This window comes from Symsagittifera roscoffensis, chromosome 5, assembly GCF_963678635.1.
Source record: "Symsagittifera roscoffensis chromosome 5, txSymRosc1.1, whole genome shotgun sequence".
NCBI classification, from domain to species: Eukaryota; Metazoa; Xenacoelomorpha; order Acoela; family Convolutidae; genus Symsagittifera; species Symsagittifera roscoffensis.
In genome coordinates, this window is record NC_087066.1 from 43357141 (window position 1) to 43382072 (window position 24932).

Consider the following 24932-nt stretch of genomic DNA (forward strand, 5'->3'; position numbering starts at 1 on the left):
ATAAAATAGTTTCCCTGATTTATTAATTTTTGTCATTGTTAAATATGTATTTACAAATTAAATTTACATTTACTGCTCCATTTTGTATAAAGCAAGTGACCTTGGGTTTATTTCGTGTCGATGGCCGAACAGAGCCTGAAAAAACTAATATATCCCTGATGAATTCCCAGAATTTGATGAACTCCCTGATGATGAATTGCTCCTAGAGTTTGGTCACTTTTTTGATGGCATCGGCAAATCTAAAAGCATGTGTTAATTTAGTTTTGCAGCAACCATTTCAAAAGATTTTTGCGAAGCAATTATTTTTCCGACCTTTGAAAATGGGGAGGATCTTTTTAATTTAATGTGCGTATGGTGTGAATTATTTTTCAAAATCAGGTACCAATAATAATCATCGGAATGGGTCAAGTTATATATCATTTTAAGGCCCTTTCAGTCGTGATTCGAACGACATTAACAATTTTTTTTGAATCATCATTGCCCTGTGTTGAGAACAACTTAAATAAAAGAGTTTCATGTCGAATTCGAGCAAGTAAGACGAACGACTAACGATTGTTAAATGAAAATTTAACATTTATTGACACTTTTAGGCTCAGAAAACTCGGAAACTAAAAAAGGAAACCAGTTTTGGAAGTCTCGTTTCGTGCTTCCAGGGCAACTATTTGGCTACCGTTTTCACAATTAAAATAAATTAAAATTATTGAGCAAAAAAAACAAATAACAAAATTTTTTTCAATTATGAAGTTTTTCTGAATTTCCATAATCACAATCTCACTAAAAATGATAAAAATTTGGAGGGAAAAATATAATTGGAACATTCTGTGCTAATTTTGTGGTTGGAACATTCTGTGCTAATTGCACAGCATTCGGCTATCCTAGTTTTACACATACATTTTTCCTCTTGTTCCGACTTGCGAAGGAAGTGAGGATTAATTTTTCTTGCTGAGGCGTTTTTTTAATCAGTCAATTTTCGACTTAATAACTGAACGTTTTTTACGGATATTTTTAAACTATCTAGATTTATTGTTATGGTAGGCTCAAATTGAAAAAGATATTTCACCTGTGATTGTTTATCGTAAAGTTACGGGCGTTTGAAAAATGCTAATTCGACCAATTTGAACAATTAAAGAGCAATATATTGCGTATTTTTAACACGCGTAAGAAGCAAATTAATGCGTTCCAAATTGAATTGAGGCCAGCAAATTAATCCTATTATAACAATACCAGACGCTAAATTCACCCTTAGTATTTTACATTGCGTGTTGGCGGATAAAATGAAAAAACAATGAACAAAAAATCTTTTTTTTCTCAATTATTTTGTCAATTATTCAACCAAAAATTTTTTCAGTTGGACCTAAGTACAGTCGGAAAATTCAGGGCTTCGCCTTGATATATGAGCAGTCTTGTTTTGCTTGTTCAACGCTTGCATGTCACAAAAATTAAATTTTACGATAAATTCACCATGGCGTGTAAAATTAAGAGAAGCTGACTTTAAATTGGTGAATTGTCTCAAAGTGTTTATTCCAGTATCTTGTTTCGATTGCCCTTATTTCGATTACCCAGTCCGATTCTGGTCCCCCTTTGACGTTTTTTAAGACCAAACCTAAGGCACCTAAATTTTCTGAAAACGCCTTTAATGCCAAATTATTCTTAATTTGAGGGTGAGCTCGCGCTGAAAAACAACGCAATTTTTGAGGCAAAACTTTCCAGCAAATGCTCAACAACGGCAGTTCATCAAAAAAAAGGGTTTCAGAAAGTGCAAAAAAATTTAAAAAATTGTTTTCAAATTTGGTCAGTCTGGGATTTTAGCAGAACTCCAGTAATTTATGAGTTTTTATGGAAAATGACGTTACTCACAGACGATGTTGTCGGATTTTGGGGCAGCCGCAGGTTCAGGGGGTGGAGGTGGCTGAGGTCTAAAACAAAACGGTATCACTACTAAATATATGACTGCCCCCGTTCAATCATTAGTAACCGTGTGGGCGATTTGTTGCAAGGCTGAAATTCAAAGTTGTTCATATGGATTAATCTTCGTTATAAGGTGCCTCAAGGCTATGGGGTTATAAGGTCCAGCCATACGTGTGGTTCCTTCCTAATGAAGTTATTGAGATGCGCAGGGGCAGATTAAGGGGGGATATTACGGATGCCTCCACTCATCAGGTAATCATCCCCTCACCAACCAAAGGGTTTCCCTTTTTCCATTTTTGGAGACCAGCTCTAAAAATATTCTAATTATACAAATTTTGATGGGGATCGGGCGGCACAAAAACCCAATTTCTGATCAATTTTTCCAATTAGTGCTTGAAAACAGCATTTTTGACGTGTTTTGATTTTTAATTTTTGATCAAAATAGGGTCTTTAGAGTGTTCTGGGAGCGCTCAGAAAATCAGTTTGGTCGACCTGCAAAAAGGGTTTGAAAATCTGTCCACCCCACTCGAGAAAATCCTAGATCCATTTCTGGAGATGGGTCTTCGTTAAAAGAAACACATTACTGGAAAAACTAGACGATAAAAAAGAAAACTTTTCAAAACTCCCAATATAATAAGAAAAAGCAACACATTTAAAATAAAATCTCAGAAAGAATCTATCAAAGAAAAAAAATCAACATTGTTTTATCGAGAATCCTTAAAAATGAACTGAAAAAAAACATTCATCTTGTAAGTTCGAGTTTTTGTTTCGATCATTAAAAAAAAGAGGAACTTTGTATTTCGGTGTCTTTTATTTTTTTCTTTTTTTGCTACTTTTTTATTTTCTACGCAAAGTCAGGTACCACAAATAATCATCGCACTGGGTTGATTGAGATATCATATAGAAGACCTTTGAGTCGCAATTCGAAGGACATCAAAAAGCTTACTACAAAATTTTCTCAATTGGAATCAAAACTTCAAAAATTCAAAAAAAAAATTAACAAAAAAATTTGAATATTTTGAAATTGTATTCTACGATGTTTTTTCGTTTTTCAAGTCATATTTCTACAAAAATATGTTTTCCAATTGGCCTTTTTTACTATGATTGTCAAAAATGTTTTAGTTTTATTTGTTCAATCAGATGACACCACGTAGAAAATAAACAACACTAATTTGAAAAAACTTTTTTTGTATTTTTTAAAGAGCATAGTCGGAATATTCTGTGCTACTTGCAAAGTAACCGGCTATCCTCCTACTAATTTTAACTGATTTGATTCTTTTAAAAAGAAGGAACAAAAAAATTTATTAAAATAATTTACTTGAATCGCAAATCAGAGAACGTGGCATTTTGAGTTAACTTTTTAAGGTCTAGAGTGGTCTGAAAACAAAGCTAATTCAATCGAAAAAATAACGAAAAACTGGTTTTTAAACGGGAATAGACACTTTTTTGTTAACTCAAAATGTACCTGAAATATGGGTGGACAATTAATTTAGAGTCCAAGGAAGTCTTCGTGTGAACAATTTTCTCTTGTCTGCTTCTCCCTTATTGAGAGGGGGGAGGGGGAATGTCGGCAACTTCGACGACGTCATCTTTGTTCAACACTTTCGAAGCTGAAACTGTCGCAGCCGATGTCGCTGGCGGACTCTTTGGTCTTCTCTGTTGTTCAACGCCGCCCCCAATAACACTAACCGGATCTGGCCCATCCGAACCCCGGCCTCCGAAAAGCGCCGATTGCTCTGTTTCAGTGGCCAAGTTCAAGTGAATATACAAACCGACTTATCGTTGTTTTTAGCAGAAATGTTCCGAATGAACTTGGAGTGGAGAAAATGAAAAGTGAAATCTTTAACGAGAGCAACTGGTTGCCGTTAGAGAAGCGCAAAAAAATCTCAACACAATTTTCATTTCGAACCAATTTTGTAACATTGTTTTTTTTTGTTTTTACCTCTTTTTATCCTTTTTTTATGTAATGGCTTGGGAGTGTAGCTGAGGCAAGCTGTAAAAATATCTGAATCCAAAGCTCCTCCTCACACGTTTGATATTCACAACAAAAATGACGGGGAAAATATTGCTTAGTCGAGTTGGTAGTTTTTTCCACTCTTTACAAAAAGGATATCTTGGTATACTTTACGTTTCCAGAACTCAGAGAAGTGAAATTTAATTCATTTCTTTTGTTCAATATTTTCATGTATTCACATAAATCCCCCAAATAGGTATAAAAGAAACATTTATAAGATAATTATATTCTCAAAAAAATCTGTATTTGAGATATTTCTATATTTTGTGCTTTCTAAAAACTTTTTGTTTTAACAGAAAAGCAGATCAAAAAGATCTATGATAAAAGGCAATTCAAATAGCAAAAACTCCTAATTATTGAGAAAAACGTGACAAGATATATGACCGAGCTCAGGCTTTGTTTTCTGAGTAAAATTCCGCACCAAGAAATAGAGAACCAATTATATATATTTTATTTCTGCCTCGTTTCGGTTCAGAGGTAGACCGGTTTTGGGTAGCTAGCTGATTGAAATTTGATAAGTGAATTACCGTAACTATCGGAAATTACAAGTCAACAAAGAATAAGGAACTACCATAAATTTTGGCATTTAAAAGCAGAACTCAATGTCATAAAATAAGAAAAGAAAAACATTGATAAATCAATTTTAAAACACCGCCTCAAAAACTTGTGAACTTTGTTTTGGTCTTTCAGTTTTCGAATTTTCTCGCATACCACTGTTCTTCGTTCTCCAGAAAATTCATTTGTAGTTACTTGGGTTTTTCTCGCTATTAATTCTTGCGAAAACATATTTCTTCATTATAACGAGAAGCAAAACAAAAAGAGACATTTGCTATGCAGATACCGCTGAATGGTCCGATCATTGTTTTTAAAATAACTACAGTTAACTTTTTTCCAAACTAGTAATGTTTTTTCTTCTGCGTGATGTGATACAAGCACCTGACGTAAAAGAGTAATTTAGCCATATTCGACCGTCAAAATAAATACTTAAAACTTACAACAAATTTGTGGAAAAAAAGACAATTAAAGCAAACAACATTTTTGCAGACAAAATGGCAATAAAAATAGTTCTGCTTGTGTAAAATTTAGTTTTGAGTTTAAACTTAGCACATAGAAGCTGTTGTAAGACTGCTCACTTGCATTGTTTGCTCGAAACTGAGATGAAAATCAAAAAATTTACGTCAGTTTTTTTTACGACAATGAGAAAACAAATTGAACTTTTTTAATTCGGTCAAATTACGACTGAAAGAGCTTCAATTTTGTATCTTAGATGAAATATTCCTATGATTATTTGTGGTACTTGACTTTGCGGGAAAAAATAAATTACACCCAAAAAAAAAGTTCTTCCCTACTTTTTAAACAATCGAATACAAAAAATACAATACGTTCGAACACAAAAATTTTCCCCCTTTTTCAAACGGTTGGAATAAAAAAACAGCAAACGCCTTCTTCCTAAATCAACAAAAGGAATTATTTTGAATTCAAGCTAAGCTAAGTATTGACTACATAAGAGCTCAAAAAAGTCCAACAATTTGAATTTCTCAATTTTTGTAGATCAAAGTTGTATAATTCTAAAATTTTCTTTACAAAAAGGGTAAGTGATCCTATCTGCAAACTATTAGTAACCTAAATTGTGTGATAATTTTTTTAAAAATATCAAACAGACCATAAGATCATTCGGTGTGCTGGCATTTGTTTTTTTTCTTCTCATCAACTGTCTATAGCCTAGCCTAATGTAAAACAAGGATAGCCAGCTGGGTACTGTGCAAGTAGCACAGAATGTTCCGATCTGAATCTTGAAAAAACAATAATTAAGTTTCTTCTAATTTTTGTCGTTATTTTCTTCGTGGTGTGATAAAAGGAGCTGAACAAAAAAATGAGGGTTAGGTATATTTGACAGCTATAGTAAAAAAAGCGAATTGAAAAACATTTTTTGGAGAAAAATTAATGGAAAAACGAAAAAAAGTGGAAAAAAATCGAAAACTAGTTTTTGCATTTTTTTGATTTTTTGAAAATTTTGATTCCAAAAAGGTGCTAAAACACTCAAAGTAATACAACGTTACCCATATAAAACTAAGTTTTTACATTTTAAATTAAGCTTTTGTAGGCTTTTAAGCAATTAAAGTAAGACTGCTCGCTTGCTTTATTTGCTCGAAACAAGACGAAATTTCAAAAAATTTCAAAACCAGTTTCTCTCGAAACAGTGAAATTTTTTTGATATTTTTATTGTAGTTCAAATCCCGGCTGTAAGGGGGAAAATTTGATATACGATAAAGCTTAGGAAAAACATAATGCTATCCCAAAGAGAGGGAACTTCATTGGCTTTTTTTTCGTTTTTACGAAAGTCGCAGTGTCTTTCTCATGTTTCCTTCAAAAACCCTAAGGAATCACAACTCTCCATTTTCAAATATATCATAAACAATATCATGCTCGAGTTAAATATCATAAACAATTTTTTTCTAAATACGCTACATTTTTAAGACAAAAACTCATGATCCTGTTTTTTTACAATACGGTAACCTTGAAGAACAAAGAAGCTTTAACTTGGGATTCGCGGTAAATTTTTTTAAAAATGGGACAGCATAAACACCTTTTTAGACCAACTCATTCGTTAGCTTTAGAAATTAAGTTTCAGAACAGAATCAAGTCCCAATTTCCAGCCCCAAAACAATAGATTTGTAACTACGTTTGAGCTATACGGTCAATTGTTTTTGTCAAAAAAGTATATAAGTCGAATAAAACTTTGATAATTTTTGCTGGTTCCGGGCTAATGACCAAAATTTCTTTTAATTGAAAAAAAATCAAAAATGTTCAAAACGTGACCTTATATGGTGAAAATTAATTCTAAAAATTCAGGTTTGAGAACAGAACTTTCTGGGAATATTTTAAGACTTTGGAAACCACCCTACTAATTTTGAAACTTGGTTCCCAAGTCCAAAACCTACGTATGATGATTTGAGTTATAAAATTGTGGTATCAAAATTACTTTTAAAACATCAAGTTGTTGCCACATCAAGTTGTAAAATATCAATTGAGCGTTTCATATAGTAGGTTCGTTTCTTGGAATTTTAAAAACTTTGCGGAGTCATTTCTAACACTTGAACGGACATAGTAAAACTTTTTTAAATGTTTTTTTTTCAAGTCTCTAAATTCACGGTATCCACTACGGTTGAAACTATGGAACTTTTTTTTGGCCTAAAAAAATTGAGGTTTCTGAAAACAAATCAAATGCTTTGTAGTTACAAAAAATGCATCATAAACCTAAAATACACTAGCGTAGTATTCAGTATAAATCTTTTATGACTGATATTTGAGTCTGGAAGCTTCAAGTTTTTCATTTCCACTTCACGAAATTTTGATTCAGACATTAAATTTTTATGTTTCCACAACTATTTTCTGTTATTTAAAGATTGGAATAGAGATATCAACGACAACAGTCGTATTTAAGAACCTAAATTCAAGTTCTGCAGTTGATTGTAGCCGATTCGAGTGGCCAAACCCAGTTTTTATCAATGATCAAGGAACAAAAAAGAAAACGGGAACTTTTTTGCAAGGTTTAAACTTCCCAGATTTAAGACAAGATTGCCGTCGTTTTTCGATCGAAGATACAGCCACAACTCGACCAAAAGTAAAAAATCTCATGGGTAAAATGAGCATAAATTTTGCAATAAGCTGCAAATTTTTGGAAAAACTTCCAGTAGCGTTGATAATAACTTGGAAGTAGATGAAATGAAAACTCAAATCTAGCAAATTCAATTGAGATTAAAAAACTTTTAAAAGCATACAAACGAGATGAGCATAAAATCAGCACAGAAACAAGTCTTCTAACTGATGCTAAGCGACAGGTCAAACTATAAAAGTTGTTTTTAAAGAACAACTTTTTTGTTAAGAGTTTATAAATAACAATATCAAGGACAACCTCAAATCAGGTATTAGTTTTTCTGATGAGGATGAAATGTCTACAACTAGCGCAGACAAGGGCATTGCTCGAAATAATTACCACAGAAAATTGACGGAAATCGTATGAAAAAGAACTATAGAACTTTCTACACAGAAACATAAAAACATACATCTTTTTTAAAACAATCAATGATGATGTTCTGATCATTAGGCGAGCAAAAAAGAAATAAATTATAGCAATAGTTACTACTTTAGGTCAACATCCTGTGGAAAGTTTTGGTAAAAACTCCTTAAAATTCGTTTTTGAAAATTAGTGGAGCAATTCGTTGTGCTTAAACCAAAACGGTATTAGTTACTCAAAAGACACAAAACGATGAAGTTCTTTTTGAAACTAGAGTTGATGCTAGAAATAATAGTGTACTGAAAGTACATAAAATAATTTCAGCAAAGGAAGCACTTGTTGCGGCCCTAGATGGATTTGACTTACACTGAATACTTGTATGATGGTCCTTCATGGATCGTCTTCAGATTCCCAAAAGATGGCTTGATTAGAGTTGATCTAACGTAAGGTAGATTGACCTAAGGTGATGTTTCATGGCAATCCTTAGTAGAATGGTCCTTCAAGGATCGTCTTCAGATTCCCGAAAGATGGTTTGATACGAATTGATCTAACGCAAGATAGATTGACTCAAGGTGATCCTATATGGTGATCCTTAGTATGATGGTCCTTCATGAATCGCCTTAAGATTATCGAAAAATGGCTTGACTAGAGTTGATATAACGTAAGTTAGATTGACTCAAGGTGATCCTAAATGGTGATCCATAGTATGATGGTCCTTCATGGATCGCCTTAAGATTACCGAAAGATGACTTGATTAGAGTTGATATAACGTAAGTTAGATTGACTCAAGGTGATCCTATATGGTGATCCTTAGTATGATGGTCCTTCATGAATCGCCTTAAGATTATCGAAAAATGGCTTGACTAGAGTTGATATAACGTAAGTTAGATTGAATCAAGGTGATCTTATATGGTGATCCTTAGTATGATGGTCCTTCATGAATTGCCTTAAGATTACCGAAAGATGGCTTGACTAGAGTTGATCTAACGTAAGTTAGGTTGACTCAAGGCGGTCACGATGGACGGTCAAGTCAAAGTAGCAAGTAACCGAAAGATAATCGAAAGATGGTCAAGCAGCAGCTAAACGAAATTCAAAGCGAAGTCCTAGCGTCAAATTGCTCAGAGGCCTACTTTTGGTTGGTCCTCGTTCTAATTAAAAGCTACCCTGACCGATCAGAAAGCAAGCAGCCAGTAATTAATGCTAGTAACTAGAAGAACTGCATTTTGAGTTAACTATCGGTAGTGGCAATCGGTCTAAGCTCATTCACTAAGTCAATAACTGGTCAATCTGAAAGAGATGAACCAGTAAAGAGAAAGAAAAAAAAAACATTGAATAAGTATCAGTAACAATGTTACGATACTTTCGTTTTTTCGAAGTCATTCTGCCCAGTGGTACTCATTTAGGATGATGGTTAGCTGCTTGCAAAAGATGGGAGCTATGCGATCAGTGGTTCAGAATTTACGACCCGAACCGTAAACAAGCTCAAAATGAGGTCCAAAACTGGCAAAGTTGCTTCAGTTGGCTTTTAAGTTAACAAAGCTTGCTCGTAGAGCTGCCGGAGTAAGTCCATTTGCTTTCTCGTAAAAAATAGGTGTAAGAACCACCTTAGTTGAGCTTGTTCGTTCCTAGGATGACCTGCAATGAAGTATTATTTTCTGAGTATACGAAAAAAAACGTTCAAAGCTAAGTCAAGACGTGATAAATGCTTGAGTTTTGAAAGCATTAAATCAACACAAGTCTTCTGTAGATTCTCTTTGAAGGGGAAGATGAAAACGTTATAAGATGGAACAAAAAAATTATTGATAGACAAAAAGAATCTGACGCATTCTTGATTGTCTAAATCTTCAATATTTGTTGAAAAAGTGAATTTTTTCTGGTTGTCGTAAATTGAATATGCTTGCAAATCTAAACGTTTCAAGAAATGAAATAGTTTGCGTTCCATAAAGTTTAGGATCTACATTACTTAAAATAACTCTCCAAATAGGTATATACAAAAAAAGGTGTTCAAACAGTTATATTTTATTGAATTTTAGCCTATGTTTTTTTAATGCTAGTTGTTTTAACTCTAAAGAAGATCGAAAAAATTTATGATATAAGGTGAGACTTACAGCGCTCATTTGAATTAGTTAGCAAAACCTGGAAAACTATAGACTCAAGCTCTTGTTTCTCTTAATATAGCCTTTAAAAAATTTTGGACATCATCTTCTGCATTTGTATAATGCGGGCGTAGTTTCAGTTCATCGCATTAAAATTTTAACTTCAGAGAGACCTATAAAACGGATCTCCAGATCTAATGGCGATTTCAATTTCTCCTATTTTATTTGCCTAATTTTTTTTTCTTTTTTTTCATTTTTTTTAACGCCAAACAGCTGCCACGATTAATCAGCGGAATGGAATGAGTTATAAATGAGTTATAAAAGTTTTTTAATGTTGACTCGAGTATCGAAAATTTTCTAAAAAACTTTGGAGAAAAAGCGGTTTGAATTTTCCGGCTTTCAGTCTAATTTCGAACAAACAGAGCAAACATAAAGGTTTTTAATGAGAAAATGTTTAGGTCATGAAAACTTATTTCGACTCCATTAAAATTTATTTTCGAAATTTTTCTGTAGCGTCTTGGGAGCAGTAAAAAAATTTTAAAAACCATTTTTGAATTTTTTAAAAGTTTTTGTATAATTTTCGTCGGAATCCATTGTGCTAGTTACATAGCAACAAGCTAGCTTTCAAATCATTGTTATCATTGTTCTGAAAACTTCACGAAGTGGTAAGGTAGTAACAAAATTCAAAAACTGTCTCAATTTTGTAAAAACTGGTCTGAAATCTTTGTTTTCTGACTTATTTAAACGAGTTTTGATAAAAGGCTGACTTCATACATACAATTTAGAGGCCCAACTCTTACTAAAAAGAATACTTTTTTCAATTTAAACTTTCAAATATTATTCTATTCTTTTTGAATTTTTAAGGTTCGAACTTTCTGTGCTATTTACATAGGGACCGGCTATCCTTCTTATGATTGAAATATCAGTATATCCACTTGAATTTAACCATCGGCGTCCGCGGACCCCATGCCTTTGGGGTATCCGAGATAGGGGTCGTAGGGTACTAGACCGGCGAGGTGGGACTCGTAAAGAGCTAGCTGTGGATCAAACTCGCCAGAGTAGATATCCGGCGTCACAAATGGAGAGTCGGGGTTGAGTTCACTGAAGTTTTTGGGCGAATTTTTAAGCAATAATTCAGCTTCTATGAAGTTTTTGGCAAATAGTTTTTTGTAAGAACTTGAAATTAAAATACGCGTATTTTGACAACTAATTGGAAATGAAAAGAAGCGTATTTTGAAAACAAAGTTACAAATACTATTTTTTCAGTTGGCGTTAAATATATGTTTCTTCTAACTCAATATGTTATGAAAATATTAAGGTTTAAATGGTGGCTTCTAAATAGGCCGAAAAACAAACCAGCCACTACTTGTGCTAGACAAAAACTGAGCAGTTATATAACAACTGTGTAATAATTATAAGGCTGTTAATATATCCCAAGAAAACTTCAATTATCTATTTTAACTTTTGGCGTGTTAATATATACTGCTCTTTTTCGGTTTGTTCATATTTGTGCTGTTCATTCAGACTGGAACACAATATAACTCACTTTGGTCTGGGGGGCAGTCTCATCGGAGGTTGTTGCACGTAGTACACCACAGGCTTCGGCTGCACAAATAAAAATGGGTCAATTTTTTGATAAAATTTCCCGGGTCGACCAAAAATGCTAGTCATACAGTTTTCATATATGGAAAAACGCTAGTCATACACTTTTCATGCAATTCCATAAGTACAGAAAAATGATGAGCATCTCTAATGTGATTTAAATCGAATAAACAATGCTTCCCATAATTTTTTTGGTCGTTATCGGTTTTTAAAAAATTGTCAAAGCGCGACGAGAATTTGCGTTAAAAGTTCTTAACATAATTAAAGATTGTCTGTTTACGGAACAAAAACCAAACATTTTTTCTAGAATTGAACACATCACAGCAAAATATATGCATCAACAGCCTCTCGGTCGACCGGCAGCTACTCTAACCACCACTTAATCTCTGCTTCAGTGGTGAAGGTATACAAAATATCAAGAATCTACTTAACAATAAAAAAAGTGCTTGCTATAAAAATTGTTGCTTGGAAGACTCCTTGTGAGAGACAGCTGGTAGTTGAAATTATTCGAACAGGATCTAGGACAATTTAATTTTGAGATGAGCCAGTCAGTACAATAAAAACGCTTCTATAAATATTGCTGAAATCGGTCAGGTATACATCGAGATAAGCTAGATAATCATGTTTAATTACCGCTATTTATTACCACCACCGCTATTGATTACCAGCAGTTTTATCATGTTTTTATGTTTAGGTCGATAAATTAGATAAACACGTTTTAGCTTTTAAACATGATAAAATTTTTGGTTATAAATACAAGGGTGATTGGTTATAAATGCTTATTTTGTAGGTCGACCAAACTGATTTTCTGAGCTCTCCCAAATTATTATAAAGAACCCATTTTGACCAAATTTTCTGCGCCGCAGACATATTTTTGAAAAAAAAAACAGGCCAAAAAAGCGTTTTAGGCACTTTTTGGAAAATGTTGACCAAAAAATCGCGTTTTTTCGGCACGCGCTCGCCTAAAGCGCCTTTAGAAAAGTTTTGGGGTCAGTCAGCCAAAAAAAGATATCTCAACAATAGTTCCAATGGGGACACCCTTTGGGTCGACAGGGGGTCGAATCCCTGAGGGGGGAAGCGTCCGATCCCTCCTAAATCCGCTCGTGAATAAATAGCGGTGGCTCTTCGTATCGTAATGAGCTCATCAGCTCGTAAATTAGTCTTTTCCCTTGTGGACAACTAGTGTCATCTTAACTATACTGCTCTAGCTATCGGATTAAACATTGTCATTTTTTCGCAGTCCAGTGAAAACATGCTTTTGAAATACCTCGTTTCATTCTGAAATTTCGAAATTGATGTAAATCGAGCAGTCTAGAAGCCGAGCGTCTTAAGATTTGAATTAACTTTGACCGGAACAAGTTTTTACCACGAATTTGACATTTTAATTATGTAAGTTACGTAATCTTATGTAATCTAATTATGTAATCTAATTATGAAGTCTAATCATGAAATTGTGTAATGTAAGTTACCTCTTCGCGTGGTGGGGCCAGTCTCTCCAAGAGCATGTTCTGCATGATAGCCTGGTTCAACTGAGCGCTCTGCATCATCATGAGCTCCATCATGTCTGACAAACATTTCATCAAGTTAAATTAGCATTTCAAGTTCGATTGATAACTCAATAGGGTGACAAAACAAAGTATCGCATACAAAAATATCCCATTACAAAAAATACCATACCAAAATATCCCAAAAGACACAATAGCCCAAGCCAACATAGCCCTGGTCAATTAAAATATTCAATGAAGAAAAAAAATTCGCTTATGATATAAATTTCCAAGGATTGGTGCATATATCTACATCGCAACTATAAAGAGTCTCAATTAATATGAGACGCCATATAGAGATAGTTCTAATTGTACAAGACTCTTTTCGTGGGATTAAATTTTGTTTTTCAATCTGTTATTGGAACCATAACTTATAACTTTTGATAATAAAACATAGCGCGAAGATATATCATTACTCACAAAGCACCATTACGATGAACCAAATATGACAGATTTTATCTGGGGCAAAACTCAAACTGCCAAAAGGTTGCTTATCTTGGATAGACACAAGTTCACTAAAAGTGAGACACAAAACCTATCACTCACTAACGTTGCGCAAAATGGCATTCCCATAAATGTCCAATAACGCTTTGAAATTTCAACGAAATAATTATTTTTTCAATCGTCAACTTGGCCATGAGTTCAACACCTGATGTGTAGAAGCAAGGCATCCAAGCTTTAAACTCTGTTTCTCTCTCAAACTTCGAGTCTGCATTTCCTTCAGCCATCGACGTTCCAACCGTTTCTAACCAAATTCGACGTTCCAACCGATATCCTAGAGAAAAATGACGAGCTCATATCATATTTGCAGAGAACTTATATTAAAGGAGAAACCATTGGTGGACAACAGCGCCATCCTTTATTCCTCAAGATCTTTTAAATCATGGCGGCAGATCATATTTGAACAACCAATGCAGTTGAAGTCTTGCATAACAGCGTTACGTCGCTTTCCAGGGCAGCCACCCCTCGTAAGAAAGTTCATCCAGAAGTTCAAAATTTTGAAAGCAAGCAGCGGCACCACTAATCAAATCCTTCAAAAACTCGGATATAGTAAACTGTTTTCAAGCTCTGACTCATTTGACTTTCCGCTAGATTTCAATTTGTCAAACTGTTGGCACAATTTTCCTATATTGGCGGAATTTGATGCATTCTGAATTGATTTCCCAAAAATCAATAGTTTTTTGGTTTGTAGCCATTGAAGAGGCATTTTTGGACCAAGAGTGATGTTTTTCATCCAAAAAATCAAATGAGCTAAAGAAAATGTCATAATTTCTTAAGCATTTCAAAATTCAATTTTTTTAGTTGTATTTACGTGTGGTTGATGCTAAGCCTTTTCTGTTGCGAGCTAAAGTATGAAGAACAAATCTGTTTAAAATAGTTGATTTGTTCACCATGCAAAATTTCATTAGATTTTGACACCAATAAATTTTTTTTGTAATGAAAAAGAAATTGGGGGTTGGGGTGAAAAAAAACCGCTTTTTGTTTTGTTAGTTCAAAAACTCAAAAAATCGGCGGATTTAAAACTTGCGTTGAAATTTTCACGCTTCGAAATGAATTTGGTTCCACGTGCTTTTTAAAAAAATAGCATTGGTTTGATGAGTTTGATCAATTGCTGCATCTTGGTTTCAATTTTTTTGATTAACCAATTTGGATATTTTATCTTATTTGACTCTTCAGATGGGATACTTTAATTTGAGTGAGCTACTTCGTCTTGGGTTATTCTGATTATTGGGATACTTTTGTTTGGGATACCTTCTCATGGGATAAAAAAAGCTAGGGTAAACTTGTCATTCAATCGCTCAGAAGTATGAGTACCGTGCTTACGGCCATTTGTGCTCTGGATATTTGCGCTACAGCGAATATTCCCGGCAAAAAAATGTCAACGATTTTTTTTTCAGAAAAAAGTACCAAATGTCGCAATTTATATGAAGATGTATAAGCCTGGTAAAATTTTAAGAACTTCTTATTTTTTGAAGTTTGCTAACCTCAATGGAGCAACATGCATGTTTCTCAAAAGTTTGAATCACCTACATTTTTTTTTTGAGGTTGGTGGAAAGACCAAATTGCGAGTTAATTTGGAAAATATTAAACTTAACAGCTGAGTTTTTTGCGTGTAAGAACCACAGTAATTGCTGATTAAAACTGCTAGAACAGTTTTTTGTAGATGGTCACGGCCGGGTCAAGTTGCTCGATTTATGTTTCGACTTTCTCGACCAAAAATTAGCATGTTTTGACCGCCTCGAAAAGATTATATTATGTTTTGAGCGTCTCGACCACATCTCTGTATGCTTTGAATTTCTCGGCCAATTTTTTTATTGTCTCGACCCAACAAACAATGTAGTCTACTCTCAACCCAATTCAGATAAGTTTCGAACCAATTATCGATGTTTCTACACTTGCTCGACTGTCTCGGCGGAAACAAAAAAAAATTGTTGCCCGGCCTCGCATAGATATGTTTTGACTTTCTCGACCAAAAATGGGTATGTTTCGATTTTGCTCGACCTGTTTCGACTTTTTCAATGATCAAATAACATCAATAAAACGACAAGAAAACTAGGGTAAGTTTTTCAGATGCTTTTTTTGTGACACAGGTTTTTGCTCGACTTATGTCTCGACTGTCCACGACCTACATTTCGATTTTCTCGACCACAATCAGGTATGTTTAGACTGTTCTCGACCTTTGTTTCAATTTTTTTAACCAAAATTTGGTAGGTTTCGATTGTGTTGTATCTATGTCTCGACTCTCTAGGCCGAAACCGGGTGTGATTTCACTTTTTACTCGATTTAAAACTGCTTCTCGACCGATGATTTTCAGTCGAGAAATTACACTTGCTTCTTTTTCAAAAGTAAAAACTAATTCGAGCAGCTCGACCTGGCCGAGCACGGAAGCGAAAATTGAAGTCAGAAGCTTAAAGTTTTATTTAATTTGTTAAACGGGTTTAAAAACATTTTTTAATGCTGTTATATTGTAAGATAAACTTCAATTAAGCCACAACTGTTAAATTTTTTTAAGCCACAACTGTTAAATTTTTTTAAGCCATTTACAGAAGCTTAAGGCTCAAACTCATAACTCTGTGTGAACTAGAAAAAGTATCTAAGATAATTAATAACTATTTTATTCTGTTTGAAGCGTACCCTGGTCGAGGAAATCACTCAATGTTTCGACTTTTAAAGTCGAGCACACGTCATAGCTCGACCAAAAAGAGTAGTCGAGACAAGGGAATTTGAAACATCCTCGAGCACTGTCAGAATTTACCAATTTTCCAGCGGTAATTCGGGTTGAAATAGAAAAGTTTCTTTGAAATATCAACATATTTCTAAAAAAATTTTGACTCATATTGCGAATCAAAGTTTCAAAAGATGGGAAAAGAATAGCTCAAAAATATTGCATTTTCATCATATATATATTACAAATTACTCTAATCACTTCATTCTGATAAAAACGCATCATAAAAGGTAACCCGAAAAACATAAATAATAACGTTTAAATTTGAATAAAAGTCGAAACAGATCCGAACTCAGTCGAACACGGTCGAAACATACTTTTCTAGGGTTGAGCACGCTCGAGCGCATTTTTTTCGGTCGAGCACGGTCGAACCATACCAAATTTTGGTCCAGGTTTTCTGTTGAGGTCCAGAGACGTTTGCCTTGTTTGCAAGAATGATGTTAACTATTTTTGATCCCGAAATACAAACAAAAAAATCACAACTGTTTTTGTTTACGGCACATCAGCGGCTCAAATAAAAAAGATTAAAGGCTCGGCTGAAAATCACTTTTCTTTATTTTGGCAAGTTTAACCGGCTTTTAAACGGGTTTCTTAGGCACAAAATTGGCACAAAATCGGCACAAAATTGCTTGAATTTTATTAAAGTTGATCATATTGTAATTGTTTTAGAGTGACAAGGTATACCAACTTTTGTCGCTAAAGAATATTTTTAAAGGTTTTTTTTTGTGATCATTCTTGGAAGCTTTCGCGGATCTAATCAGATTGTTGCACTATTAAGCGGCTTTGTAATTTTTATGAAAAAATCAAAAGTTCACTACAGTTTGATCTAATTAAGTTGTAACATTTATTTTTGAATTCATCCAGGCGAGTTTTTTCTCATTCTTTAATCTTGTTGTTCTTCTATTGTGGGCTAACTAATCACCATATTTATCATCAAATTCAACTATTTTGGTACTTTGTTTATTTTGAGACCATAATCGGAAGTTCTTAACTAACAATTGAAAGCCTTGAAAGAAGTGTCTGAAATTAAACTAGAAAAAAAAACAGTAAACTAATCCTTATAATGAAAGCATAAAGCTGTTATTACCATTCCCCCGCAATCATTAGAACAATTTGCTTACAAAAATGTGTTACGTAATTTGCTGATAAATCCTGACTATTTATACTGTAACAAAACCACAGCAGTTTCTGTACCGTAGATATTACCGAGCAACTTTCATTAAAGACAACTAGAAAATGTAAAACTAAATTAATAAAGCTTTATTTTGAAGTATACAACCCAAGGTAGTAATAATTAGTAGCAATCAATCATAACTTTTATTAGTTAGTTTATCATCCAGTTTTGAGTAGATGACTTCAGGGATCTGACTTAGAAGCACTTTCGGTGCACAATCGAGGGTCCAGACTCATCGTACTCGTTCTTGCTGATCCACATCTGCTGGAAGGTAGCCAGCGAAGCCAGGATGGATCCACCGATCCAGACAGAGTACTTCCTCTCGGGCGGAGCAACAATCTTGATCTTCATGGTGGGGGGAGCCAGGGCGGTGATTTCCTTCTGCATTCGGTCTGCAATACCCGGGTACATGGTGGTACCTCCAGACATGACAGTGTTGGCATAGAGATCCTTTCGGATGTCGACGTCACACTTCATGATTGACTGGTAGGTGTTGTCGTGGATGCCACCGATTTCCATTCCGAGGAGTGACGGCTGCAGAAGTGACTCAGGAGCTCGGAATCGTTCGTTGCCGATCGTGATTACTTGACCGTCCGGAAGCTCGTAAGTCTTTTCCAGGCTCGAACTAGAAGCGGCGGTTGCCATTTCGGCATCGAAGTCAAGTGCGACGTAGCACAGCTTCTCCTTGATGTCTCGCACGATTTCTCGTTCGGCAGTGGTGGTGAAAGAGTATCCTCTCTCTGTCAGGATTTTCATCAGGTAGTCTGTGATGTCTCGGCCAGCCAAGTCCATTCGCATGATGGCGTGGGGCAGAGAGTATCCCTCGTAGATGGGTACCACGTGGGAGACACCATCTCCAGAGTCAAACACAACTCCAGTGGTTCGTCCAGAAGCGTACAACGACAGTACAGCTTGGATGGATACGTACATGGCGGGGCAGTTGAAGGTCTCGAACATAATCTGAGTCATCTTTTCCCTGTTGGCCTTAGGGTTCAGAGGTGCTTCAGTAAGGAGCACTGGGTGTTCCTCTGGAGCCACTCGGAGTTCGTTGTAGAAGGTGTGATGCCAGATCTTTTCCATGTCGTCCCAGTTGGTCACGATTCCGTGCTCAATGGGGTACTTCAGAGACAGAATTCCTCGCTTGGCCTGGGCTTCATCACCGACGTAGCTGGTCTTCTGACCCATGCCCACCATCACACCAGTGTGACGGGGACGTCCAACAATCGACGGGAACACGGCTCGAGGAGCATCGTCTCCGGCGAACCCGGCTTTGCACATTCCGGATCCGTTATCGACAACCAAAGCTTGAATTCCATCGTCTTCCATTGTAGCGGGTTGTTAGAATAGTTAAGATTTCACTTCAAAATTAAAGCAAAGTTTTGTTCAACTGATTGCAAACTGCAGCTCAAGTCTTAATGAAAAGTTTATAAGTTAAGTTATTGTTTGAGTTGTTGGTAAACAAAAATAACCAACCGATGCTTCCAAATACAACAAAACTCAATTTTTTCTATGAATTAAGCCTCCTAGATCGCTCCGTAGATGGACAGCGTCTTATAATTCTCAAAACAACATATTGGGTGACTACTGGTTTCCTTTGAAGCTTTTGAACTTTTCGTTGTTGTTTACTTCGTTTATGTATCGAACATAATTGATGAACCATTGAACCATTGGATGTTTAATATCAATTCGGAGCAATAATGTTTGCTTAAAATCTACACAAACAAAGACGATCGAAGAGCAAGTTATGAAACCAAATTTAGCCAGTTCAATACAACCATGGTGTGTAGAGGGCAAATCTATAATTTTTGCAAGTTCTAAGGTTTTCTGAAGTGATCTAGCAATTTGCGAGTTTTGACAGCAAAATGGTACGTTCAAAAATCAAAATTAAGAAATTTTCGTCGACCATTGTTAAAGTTGTCCAATTAATTTAACGAATTTTAGAAAAATTTAAACCAAAAGTCGCGTTTTTGCTATTTTTATTTTTCCACTCAAATTTGGTTTACATTGACAGAAAATAATTTGTAGAAAAAAAAACAATTGACAGTAAACCTAAAGGCAACAAGACTGCTCGTATCAGGGCAAAGCGCCGAATGTTCCGACTGCATCTTCAGGTTTATCGAGCAGTAGTAACATGAAAAAAATTAAATGTAATAAAAAAAAATGAACAATTTTTTTTCTAAAATTTGAATTTTTTTTTATGAAATCACATCCCCACACGCCATATGAAATTTAAAAGAATAGATTTTGTTCATTGTAACAAAACAATTATGGCAAATAAGCTTCTTTCAACCAATTCGGAACGATTTAAAAGACGGATTAAATCTCCGTTTACGCGTTAATAGCGCGAAATATATCGCGCGTTAATTGTCCCAAATTGACCAAAATGGCAATCTTTAAACCCTCATAACTTTATGAAAATATCTTTTCGCATTTGAGCTCAGGACAACAATACCTTTTGAAAAAAATTCTGTCAAAAATGGCTAGTTAAAAAGTCGAAATTTGTCTGAAGAAAAAAAAAACCCACCCCGAGCACAAATATTCCATCACTTTCGTATCGAAAGTCGGAACAATAAAGACATGCATCGGTTGCTCGGCTTGACGTTCGAAAGTCAGAACAATAACAATTACGATATACATTGTTCTCAAAAATAGTGTATTTCGAAACACAAAAAGATTGTTGGCGCCAAAGGGTTAAGAGGAGAGGTACTAAAGTGCCTACGCCTCCGCCTCTCAAGCGAGAGATTGGGTTTTCGAGGCCAACCATGATCCCTGCTCGTTGTTTGAGGGTGAGGCACCATTACATAGCCCACCCTCAGGCCCATTACTCAGCCCGATCTCAAAATAGCCAAAAAAAGTGAGGAGGGAAGCAAAAGTGATTCTTCCTGAAGAGCTGAACAGGTCGTATGTTGGTCCTATCACTAGTGGATAAATTGTCTTAATAACATTACGGAGAAGAGGCCTAAATTCTGGTCGAGTGTAAAAACTTTCTGCCTATTCCCAACTAAAACCTTCCCTTGTGTCTTTTAGATTTACAAAATGGCTTGAAAACAAAAATTTCAAAAAATATCAAGCAAAAATCAAAGTTTTATAATGGAAACAATTGAAAGTTGATGAAATATTATTGAATCTTGTTTGCGATTTTATTTTAAAGTATTGGGAAAACAGTTTGACTGGGCCAAGGCTTTAAATATTCTTCAAAGGTGCCTTTTATTCTGGGAAAACTGAGATATCAACCCAATAATAGCATAAGGGCTTTGTTTTTAAATTAACTAAAAGCAATATAAACACAATATCTTCAAATCTAAAACTAATCTCTAATTTTTAAAAGTGCTTGCAGAATTTAAAGTTGCTGCCCCAAGTAAGTTTTTTCGTATTGCGATTATCTAAGAAACTATATAACATCCGGTTATTAATGAAGCGTCAGAAAAAAACCCTCCCCCAGCCTGGGAACTAGCTCCCCGTGTTGTGCTATAATAAGTATAAGTAAAGGATGATGATAACGTTTTCGTCAGATGACTTCGTACATTCAAATAATCAAAGTCACCGCGAGGATTTAAGACGACGGAAGAAAGATAAAAATCAAAAGTTAGCTAAAAAAAATAAGTAATATTTAATCAGAAATTTTTGTTTGCTCCATTTTTGGTTGTTTTTCAAGCAGAATCAGTGGATGCACTGTGATAAGCAATTAGTTGTTATCTGAACCGACAAAAGTTGATAAAAACTTCCACTTTCTTCGCGAAGTTATTCTAAATTAGTTTCCCAATTACGCGTCCTGACTTTCAATATACTTGATTTGGTCTGTTACTTGGACACAACCTTCGAAGCCGATTATTTCTGAATTTTTACATAATTTCAGTTAGTTGGGCAAAAAAACCCTTGTAATTAACATCAATAACTTAGCAGATTATAAATTAGAACAAATATTCTGCCTTTTACGAAGAACAATGCGTAATTTGACTTTTCTTATAGCAACCATGCGTTTAACACTATTAATAATCATCGTAGCAATTACCAACGAAGTTTCAGCCGACCGATCTGCGCCAAAGTTCGAAACCCACGTTCGCGGTCCTATATCGCACGAACAGATGGCATTCGACCAAATTACCCCTTCGGAAAGGCGAACATTCCACAATATAATGAAGCTATTGCAGAAACAGTACATTACACAACACAAAGCCGAACCAGATTGGGATTGGTGGCCTACAGAGAAATTAGCCGAAACACACGGAAAAGAATACAACCCACAGAAGAGTGAAAAGTTTTTGGCAAAGAAAAGACCAAGCGCGTTTCACTGGGGCTAAAAATTAGATACAAGCTGAAAAGAAACTGCAGAAAAAAAATATAACGCATAATGATACACAATATCGATTGTAAAATACAACAGTCATTTTGTAATCTGATTTGTATCAACAAAAATTGTGTGATTTGTATATGCAAATTTAAAACATGTTAGCTCAAGAATTTTTTGAACTTTAATTTCAAAACATTTAAAGCAACCCAGTCAAGAAGAACCATTTTTTGAGTTAGAGGATATGAATTTTTCAAAGTATCTTTTCTGCATCAAGTTAACATCCTCTCCCCCCCCCACCCAAATAGACCAAGTTAAGATCCTCCACCCCATAGCTTTCAATATAAATTAAATTTGCTAAGCGCTGCATGTGAAAAGCTCAAATCTGATTGGCTGAAAATTCCCACTTAGAACCAAGTTAACACCCTCCCCTCTGAACGTGTTTTTTTTTGGGGGGGGGGGGGGGCGGTGGTGAAGGATGTTAACTTGGTTTTATTTTCTTTACAAACGAGTCGCAAAAAGTCATGGGCAAGAATACTGTTTTAACTGACATATTTCATCTTTAATAACCTATTGTTTTGACCTGATCAGTTTGCCTCAATTTGAATGATTTTGAGCGAGACTAATTCACAGCTGAAGCCCTAAAAGTATTAGATAACTGAGTCTAAAAAGTATTAGATAACTGAGTCTAAAGAAATAAAAGGGAGCACAAAAAAAAACTTTTAAAACTTTTTTCAACCAATCGAAACATTTTTTGATTTTTTTTGCAAATATTCAAACTTAGGATATTAAGAGAAACTAAAATATCATTAAAAGTTCTTCGCATTTACAAAATCTCCAATCATTGATGATGGTTTCATGAAGATAACTAAATTAGCAAAAACACAATCCATAGATAGTTTTTTTATTTTGTGATAAGATTTGAAATTTAAAATTCATTTTAAAATTACTGGCGGTCAATCACATGCTTTTGCGCCATTTGCACATTTGGAAGTCGTAATTGCTCCTCTTTTTTCATGGTTTCTTGAATTCGCTATTTGTAAAGTAAAAAACAGCAGAACTGTATCTCGCACATCTCCAGTGCAGTGCTCAGATGTTTTTGTTGATTGCTTTTTTGTGAGATCGTGTCCGTCAATAATGAGCGTTCACTGGTTTCGTTGAGATTTGACTCATGTAATTTCACTCATAGTAATTTGTAATCTTGTATGTTTGCAGTGAAAAGATTTAAGGAGTGACCCAAAAATATTATACAAAACATTCAATGGCGTTAATTGCGGTTTATCAACAAACTTTTGCGTTTAATTGAGAAACATTACAGCTCAGACGGAATTCGAGGCTCAACTGAAATCATTTTGAATATAACAAATAGTTTTCAGGCTAGTATAACAGAAGTGAATTCCTGATACGCTGAAAAAAAAAGATTTTTATAGTCTGTTGAAATCATGACCATGTTGTTTCATGATACTTTTTTTAAAGTATCATAAATTGAAACTCCATGTTGAATAATTTTTTTGCACAAAAATAGGCTGCAAAAATACTCTGTAGACACGTATCAAATGTTTCATGCTTAAAACATTTCAATTATTAGAAAAAAAACCTCAAATTGTTTTTAATTTTTTGCTGAGGATAGAAACGTGATCAACTAAACTCAAATCATTGTCTATTGTTATTTCTAATCAAATATACGAATTCTTAGTTTCAATATCACTTTTTCGAATTTGAGTAACAAGTTTCTGTTTTGAAATTTGAAAATTCATTGTTTTTGTTTTATCGGTTTTGAAGTTGAGAAGGTTTTTGTACCAAAGTTTCACATTTGCTTAGAGCTGTTCGATGCTCTAGAGGCTAATCAGTCATTTGATGCTGAAGCAAAAATTGCAGTGTCATCAGCATAAAAAACTTAAAGTTGTCAACAGCAAGAAGAAAAGAAAAAAAAAACAAGAGCTAATGATTCATTTGATGCTGAAGTAAAACTTGCAGTGTCATCAGCAAAAAATATGAGTATTTTAATGACTTGAGAATAAATCATTCATTAAAGATAATGAAAAAAAATGGACCTATAACTAAACCTTGAGGCACTCCATGAGAAAATTTTTTTATTTAAGATTTTTCCTTAATAAGATACGTAAACTCTCTTCTGTTTTAAAGGTATTTTCCCCAAAGTAACCCACGTAACCCCTAGCTGTAAAATTTTTTATGCAAATTGTTTTTTAGAAGTTTTTTTAAGATCAGAAGCGTCTCTAAGATCAAGAAAAGATTATTGCGTAGGTTTTTTTTGGTTGTCCCACTCAAGTCGGATCGTTTTGTTAAGTGATGATACTACGGCATCAATCGAATTTCGATTTTGTCTGAAGCTATATTGCGTAGTCTGCATAACTCTTTGATCTTTGAAAAACTCGGGATTCTATTGTAAATTAGTTTTTTAAACGCTTTAACCAACGTGGGAAGTAATGAATTGGTCTGTAGTTTCTGCTTTATATTCAGATCCCTCTTTATGGAGCGGAAATTGTTTCATAATTTTCAAGCATGCAGGAAAATGGCTTTGTCAAAAACACTTTTGGAATAACTCTTTTAACACTGGGGCAATTTTGTCAGCTACTGATTTCAAGAAAACATAATTAAAATTAAAACACTCTAAGCTTTTATTTTGATTTTAATTTTTGTAGATTCTGAAGAATTTCAGCAATTTCAACCGGCCTTAAAAATCTTTTTCCCAATTACAAGATACTTATCTTCACAAAACAAGCGCATAATTTGCCGAGAATGAAAACACAAAACGAGCAAAAGCTGTGAATTTCTTCATTTTGATCTTTTCTGGAGTTGAAATAACCATTAGAATGTGGAATTGATGAGTAATTGAGCAGCTTGTTCTCCGTTGTTATTAATAAAAATGGAGTCAGTTCCGGAGTCCGAAACCCTACCAATTAACGCTACCAATACAGTTCCAGATGTCCGTTTCCGGAATTTTGGTTCAGGAAATTTCGTTCGGGAAAAACCGCTTTCATATCTGCTTAACACCTTACAGCAACGGCGTTTTTTTTCTGACCTGGTTTTTGTGGCGGTGG

The 24932-nt window shown here is 34.7% G+C and overlaps 2 protein-coding genes across 3 annotated transcripts in view; both read right to left on the reverse strand.

The window, feature by feature from the left end:
* LOC134845580 (uncharacterized) overlaps positions 1 to 24932 on the reverse strand; it is a 26050-nt gene continuing 1118 nt past the window's right edge. The window contains exons 2-8 of one of the 2 annotated variants that reach the window (XM_063862534.1): positions 24914 to 24932; positions 13108 to 13202; positions 11583 to 11641; positions 10983 to 11137; positions 3374 to 3644; positions 1858 to 1916; positions 1 to 239 (exon numbers count right to left, since the gene is read on the reverse strand). The exon at positions 24914 to 24932 is cut by the window's right edge and continues 90 nt beyond it. In XM_063862534.1, coding sequence (XP_063718604.1) covers positions 3451 to 3644; positions 10983 to 11137; positions 11583 to 11641; positions 13108 to 13202; positions 24914 to 24932 — 522 coding nt within the window. In that variant the 3' untranslated portion in view covers positions 1 to 239; positions 1858 to 1916; positions 3374 to 3450. The remainder of the gene's footprint in view (positions 240 to 1857; positions 1917 to 3373; positions 3645 to 10982; positions 11138 to 11582; positions 11642 to 13107; positions 13203 to 24913) is intronic. The other variant, XM_063862535.1, reaches the window with a different exon arrangement.
* On the reverse strand, positions 17654 to 19024 carry LOC134845578 (actin CyI, cytoplasmic-like). The gene has a single exon (XM_063862532.1). It carries the CDS (start codon positions 18906 to 18908, stop codon positions 17778 to 17780), a length of 1131 nt encoding a protein of 376 aa, XP_063718602.1. The 5' UTR covers positions 18909 to 19024; the 3' UTR covers positions 17654 to 17777.

Bases quoted from the DNA above. Each gene is read 5' to 3' on its own strand.
- LOC134845578 (XM_063862532.1), bottom strand. From the start codon at position 18,908: ATGGAAGACGATGGAATTCAAGCTTTGGTTGTCGATAACGGATCCGGA.